The sequence below is a fragment of the Papaver somniferum genome, chromosome 6, assembly GCF_003573695.1.
Source record: "Papaver somniferum cultivar HN1 chromosome 6, ASM357369v1, whole genome shotgun sequence".
In the NCBI taxonomy this organism is placed as follows: Eukaryota; Viridiplantae; Streptophyta; class Magnoliopsida; order Ranunculales; family Papaveraceae; genus Papaver; species Papaver somniferum.
Genome location: NC_039363.1, coordinates 154,786,148 through 154,793,186, shown reverse-complemented (window position 1 = coordinate 154,793,186; position 7,039 = coordinate 154,786,148). Strand labels below are relative to the sequence as shown.

At 37.4% G+C, this 7,039-nt stretch overlaps 1 protein-coding gene and 1 pseudogene across 1 annotated transcript; both read right to left on the bottom strand.

The window, feature by feature from the left end:
- Positions 1 to 962: 962 nt before the first annotated feature.
- On the bottom strand, positions 963 to 2,733 carry LOC113289855. Its single transcript, XM_026539278.1, has one exon. It carries the CDS (start codon positions 2,596 to 2,598, stop codon positions 1,492 to 1,494), a length of 1,107 nt encoding a protein of 368 aa, XP_026395063.1. The 5' UTR covers positions 2,599 to 2,733; the 3' UTR covers positions 963 to 1,491.
- Positions 2,734 to 5,929: 3,196 nt separating this feature from the next.
- LOC113291695 lies at positions 5,930 to 6,715 on the bottom strand (annotated as a pseudogene).
- Between the last annotated feature and the right edge of the window lie 324 nt (positions 6,716 to 7,039).

Here is a 7,039-nt window from a genome sequence, read left to right as displayed (position 1 = left end):
CTCCAAAAAAAAAACCCAACTCCCTAGCATTCTAGTTTTTACCACTAACAGGGAGTTTAAGAGTTTCTCTCAAACTTCCCCACGACTAACGAGGTATTCTAGGGAGTTTGGGAGACTCTTCTAAATTCTCCCATGACTAACGGGGATTTTGAAAGACTCCTTCGAACTCCCCCACGACTAACGGGAAAAAATCCAACTACACCCAACTCCCTCAACTTCCTTGAGGACTAACACCCTGGTCATTTAACTATGTATAAAGTGTCTTGAATGTGGTTGATGTCTTTGTGAAACTTATAAAATTATTATGATTGTCGTAAAGTCATTGTTAGTCTTGTAATCAATCCCGATCTTGAATTGGAACATTATTATCGATGTTTATGAGGTTTGTCTTTTTTCCGAAAAAAATAAACCTTATTACTGATTTGTTTCCAAACAAATAAAAGAAAAAAAAAATTCTCATTTCTAGTCCTAGGTTTAACCGCCTTTCTATAGTTTTACAGGGGGTTAGTCGTGGGAGAGTTTGAGAGATTTTAATGTATTTAAATCCCTAGGGATCTGGAGGAGTGTACGAGAGTTTAGACAATTTGGGGGAGTTTAACCCCAACCCCCCTGAAATCTATTGTTTTTTGAGGGATTTTGTCCATGCACAAAAACATCATGAAACTCCCTCAAACTCCCCCAAACTCTCCCAAATTGTAAACTCCCTATAACTCTAGTATTTTACGACTAACATGGAGTTTAAGAGATTCTAATCAGATCTCTCACCACTAACAGGGGAGTTTAAGGGATTTTGAGGTAGTTTTAGAAACTCCCTAGAAATCTCTCACCACTAACAGAGATTTTAAAAGATTTTGACAAACTCCTCCACGACTATAGGGGATTTACCAACTCTATTGAAATACATTAAAATCTTCCACGACTAACACCCTGTTAGATTTCCAACGTGGTATTCACTCCAGGGACACAATATAATACTAACTTAAATCAGTGGAACAACATAATAACAAACATATAATTCTAAATGCCAAAGTACAGACCTAATACAAATATTCACTCAACATTCTTTTTTTTTTCCTCGACAATTTGTTTTTACTTTTAAGTTAAGTTCCTAATGAAGTAAAAAAAAATGATTTTTTTTTTTTTTTTGGATTCTGACAATCAAAAGAAAAAATAAATAAAAAGAGACAGTGGTCTTAACTCACATGCAACTTACATGATCAGCTCTCTATGTTTCACAATCGCTGTGCATGTCTCTTAGTTCTGCGCCGACGAGGATTCCACCAATGTGTAGAGGTGACTCAGAATCATTAATGTTTAGTAGGTATTCCTTGTCCATGTAAAATAACCACGCTGAGCTTGCCTGACCCCAAAATAAGTACTCCTTTCTTATTGAACCCATGCAATATTCGTGCATCTTAATGGCCATGAAGAAGGAGTTACGTGATGAGAGACTTATTTTGAATACTCTTATCTCATTTTTTTTTTCATTTTTCATGGCATGTAAGATTGAGTTGCGTCATCATCGAAGTTTTCAAGAGCACCCCGTTTACCCTTAACTTTACCTCTAGGTTTTACCCCACAAGAAATAGAGCACTCGAATCCATACATAACGCAAGAAAGCATTGATCCTGAACCACCATCCGTATGTCGCCTCCTGTGTTCCATGTTTCTGTTGTAGGTTGCTTTAGTACGATCATATATAGGTGGTAATTCCGTCCGCCATCTCTCTAGTTTCGATCTTAGACCTTCAACGCTAGCTTCGGCTTCCCATTCTTCTAGAACATTATTATGATTACTGTTACTTCCCCCCTCAGCCACCGGGTATAAATGATCTTCGGCCATCGTTGCAGCAAGCACTGAAGGTGCAGGTCCTATATCCGACAATGACCAAACTGAACCGGTAGTCGTTACTGTGGCAAATGGTGGTTCTCCTACTTCTGAAAGCGCGGTTGATCCAGGTTTTAGAGGAAAATCGTTAAAAATTGCGTCTGATTTTCGCTCACTTACGCTACGACGCATATAGATGCCTTTTTTCTGTTCTTTATGATGATGGTTTGGACTGTGAGATTCTTCGCCCATTAAATCTCGATATCCAACAGCTGAAGTGCTTAATTGGGTATACAGAGGCATACTTCTCATTGAACCATCTAAGAGAGCAACTCCTATATTAAGAATACCTTGAGGGCGTCCTGATGGGCGACGCACTTGCAATGCAATGAAACGCATTCCAGAGTTTCGTTGGTTACGTGAAGATGGAGGGATAAGATTCCCCACAAGAACTCGTACAATACCAACACATACATCACGAAAGCAACGAACAGCATATATCTCAATCATTACAGCTGATGTATCAGATCGAAGGAAAGACTCGTCTACACGAAAGACGAATTTATCATTCCATGTTGGGTCAGTATGGCCATCAGCATCAAGACGCGTCGATAATTTGCGTTCAGGGTGGACCCAAGCTACAGCATACGTACGCATTCCTCGACCAATACGAGCAAGATCTTGCGCAGAAATCAAATTGATCTCTAGGAGTTGGAAAGGCAAAACATTAGTAGGAGCAGGAAAAGCTGTAGGAAAAGATAAAGTCGACATGAGGTGGTGGTGGGCGGTGGGTTTTACGACAGGATGAAGCAACTTGATTGTTTCCCTGACCCGTCGCCAACAGAATGTAGGACGACGAGATAGGTTAGTCTATCATGGAGGGAGAGATACAGGTAAATGGAAGGGAGAGAAGAAGAAGAAGTACAGGTTGGTTCTTGAGGGTTGCTATTAATAACCCGAAGGTATAGGGGGTATTGTTAGTTAATAAAAAGTACCTATACACCTACTTTTGACCATTGTTTTTGTTTACGTTCGACAGGTATAATGAAATGTCTTTTGGCTAATTTATTGGGTCTGTGTTTGATTTAGGCTGTTGAGAATCATAGTGCAAACAGACAAGGGTCATAATCATAGTGCAAACAGACAAGGGTCTCAGTGCAGAATCCGGGAAGCAGTATAGCAGGCGGTCACTTGGACTCCAAGAACTTGTTTGTTTGCAGCTGACTCGGCGTCTGAATCTGAGTCAACCCCTGACTCGGACCGAGTCAGCAGTCAGACCGTTTGTTTTCCATTTTGAGTCAGATCTGACTCGACCTCTGACTCAGACATAACCCCTGACTCGGACTCATTTGAGTTAGGTAACAAAATACCCCTGACTCATGGGACCAAACCACTGACTCACTTATTTCCGAGTCAGATGAGTCAGATCTGACTCAAAACAAACATATCGACTCAGATCCAGATGAGTCAGGTGATTTCACTCAGATCCAGATGATTCAGATCCAGACGACTCAGATGAGTCAGGAGTAAACAAACATGGTGCAAGTGTGAGGTCCTGGTAATTTTTCGAGCTTTCTTTCTTTTTGAAGCACATTTAAAAGTAACTTGTTACAGGGACGGCATGATTTATTAGAGGGGCGGCAGTGTGATAGTAATGTCCCTCTAATTGGTTAGGGATATCTTATAGGGGATGTAAATTAACTAGATTACCCTCCCCATTTTTTAACCTAAATCAAAGCTAAATTGAAATTTTGCTTTCTTTCTTCTTTTCTTCTCCTCCTCCTATCAACCGTAACTCAAAATTTCATCATCTTCGATTAATCGACGATTCGAAAATTAATCAAGTGTAGTGTAATGACTTATATGAGGTATGTTTTGAAAACCCAGTTACGATTTGGTTAATTTTGTTCGATTTAAGTTTAATTTCTATCAAAAATTAGGGTTTTAGATGAAAATTGAAATTGAAATTTCTGGGTTTATGTGAGTTACGATTGATTTTAACTCAATTACGAACCGTAACTGGATATTTTGATGTTGGTACGGTTGGTAATAGTTCAATTACCAACCGTATGTTCTTATATCTGAGAATTTTCTTCAGTTACGATTGGTAACCATTTTAGTTTACGAACCGTAACTCAGTTACGGTCAGTATCGAGCATTTAGTTACCAACCGGAGTTACGGTTGGTATCGAGCATTTAGTTACCAACCGTAAATGGTTTTATGATTGGGTTTTCTTCAAATTTAACCAGTTACGGTTGGTAGTTCATCTTTTACGAACCGTAACTTCGATTTAGGTTATGAGCAAAATTCCAACCGTAATTAGCTCTGAAAATATAAAGAAAATAATTTTTTTACGTATTTTAGATAACTTTGAGCAACAAAAAGCTAGTTGGGACTAATTTAGAAGTATACCGATCATTTTCAGGTCCTGGTTCTTCATTTTGTTGGTTAATTTCTTCAATTGATTGAGATTGACCTTCTCCTCTAAACTTTTTTTTTTAACTCTAAAAATCTGATTTTGGTTTTGATTTTGAGTTAATATAAGTTAAATTAATCATTAACACTAAACTTGATTATTATCATTAAACTAGGTTATCAATTATGAGGGTTAATTTATTATTTCAAGTATTTTTTTATAAGGGACACCTTGAATGATCATGTAATGATCCTTTTTGTCCTTTTGAATGCCGTCCCTCTAATAAACCATGCCGCACTATAACATGTTACATTTAAAAGTCTGCTTGAAAATGACTACTATCCCGTACGTAGGACGCATCTTCAACTGTACCTAGAAACATTGCTTGATATTTTCAAAAGGGAAATGCCATTTTTGGGGTTAGAAACACTCATCCCATAAATGTTGTAATAGTCAAGATCAATGGTTGATTTCTGATGGATGTTGAGTGGAACTCGCACGCCAATTTTCATTCCTGTTACTGTTGGGGCATTTGGTTTTCCTTGGTAATCCTTGTATTCTTTTTTCTTTTTATGATCAATGAATTTACCTTTTTAAGTCAATTTTTTATTTTATTTTTTCATTCTGCTTCAAAACTTATAAACTTGTCATCCTTCATTTGCACAAGTTTAGATAGAAAAAGAAAAAGAAAAGCGATTAGGATTACAACATTCAAGTGGCTCATTCACCCTTAATATTTTCATGGTATACAAGATGGGTTACAACAACTCAACTCTGTACGACATCTAAAGGAGTAATCATCATTACATAAATCAACTTTTGAGTCTTCAGAAAATATGACCTCATTTAACAAGTCAGGATAAGTTGTGGACCTCGCTCTTTCTATCAACAATGATTTTTTTTTGCCAAATTTTCTATCAACAACGAGAAATCATGAATTCCGTCTACCTTGAAGCCATCCATTCTCTGCCAAACTGTGCTGTCGTTAATAATGTGTCTCGTTGAATCAGAACCTTCGTGGCAACCACCAAAAGCGGACGATTTCGCCAGAAGTTGCATAACTATTCAGTTTTTGTGATCTTTGAGTTTTAAAGTATTGACATGATATGAGCTGATGTAAAATGCTAGTTGGTGTGCGTGCAAGTAAAGCTTTCAATGGCATTCCTTAAGCATGGTTCTTTGCAACTGGAATACTACTGTAAGGTCAGTGAGTGTTTTTGTATATCTGTTGTTCAGATGACCCAAGGCTTTCAATGGCATTCCTTAAGCATGGTTCTTTGCAACTGGAATACTACTGTAAGGTCAGTGAGTGTTTTTGTATATCTGTTGTTCAGATGACCCACTTCCAAAGTGATTAATCTTTTTTATGAATCAATTTCGAATCAAAAATTAAATAAAAAATGACCTGAAGTGTTTTTGCTCAGTTACAGAGTCACACCTACCTACTTGATTTTGCTTCAGCAGTTTTCAGAAGATGCAAACGATGGTCCATTTGCACAAATGAGTATGTTACAGACAACAACAATTAGTATAACAAACAAGAAAACAAAGGGGTAAATCCCAGTAATTTGCTAATCCTTCATTCTATCTTCCATGCGTAAAGGAAAAGGCTGAAATCAAGAATTGTCGTCTACTGACTTTCAGCATACCCGGTATCTGTGGCGGTGCTACTCTCACCAGTCTCACTACCACCTACCATCTTTAACGTGATTATATTCCGGTGCGGCTGGACGGAAAATAAACATCCCATGGCCACAAGGGTTACCAAATAACCAATCATTAACATCACAGTCTCATTTCCTCTAAATTTCCATTGCAAATTTGTAACATGGACTACCACAATTCCGTCTACGCTAATCCACATCTCTGGATCTCTTGGTCATGTGATTGTATTTTCCACAACGATATCGTGTTCTCTTCTGCTGTTTTGGTCAAATTTTGCTTTCGTCGAGAAACATTTTTTCCCAAAGATGTTTTCCTTTTTATATAGTAATATAGCATCTATCAGTGATGGTAACTGATTTGGTTCTATTATATGCTTTCTTCTTAAGATCTCCTAACAACAACACAACTTGTTCTTCTGATACCAATGCAACATAATAATCTGCAGAAGGTTCAGGACTACCTATGAGTTTCGCTGATCAAAGATCCCAAAATATGTCTACTCGTCTTCCTTCCACATCAAATGACTTGAGCCCTTTTTTGCTCCAAAAATGCCATGGCTTAAAATCAATTTTGCAATTGCAATCATTTTCGTTCCCGCAGTTCTGGACAGTTAAATTTAGAGACAAATTGATCAAATTCTTAGACCATACTATTGATATCCTGCGACTAACGTCGAAGAGCACTGTTTCATAGACGCACGTAACGGTGCATTGTGCTGCCTTATTTGCAGACGGGTCTTCTGCTAATTTTTCTGCTGTTGAGTTATCAGGCATTGATTGAATTCGATACGGGTGATTAGCAGCCATCATTTCTTTTTCAAAAAATAGATCATAAGTTTGAACCCTGGCCTCAATTTTGAGACAAAGAATGAGAATTGATATGTTCTCAGTTTTCACATTATTGAAAGAATTATTGTATTGAATTGAATGAATATTACAAAATACATTCAGACATATTTAATGTTTCTGAGAAATAAGACTATTGACCTGTAATAGTCAAAGTCAATTGACTGATTGACTTTGACAAGACTTTCTTTTACTTTCCTAATAGTTCCCCTCAAACTGATAATCCATAGTTTATCAGTTTGAAAGACATATTTCACTCTCAGACAGTGATTCAGTACAAGCACA

What these genes read in the sequence shown, in the direction of transcription:
- LOC113289855 (XM_026539278.1), bottom strand. Translation starts at nt 2,598, where the DNA reads ATGTCGACTTTATCTTTTCCTACAGCTTTTCCTGCTCCTACTAATGTT.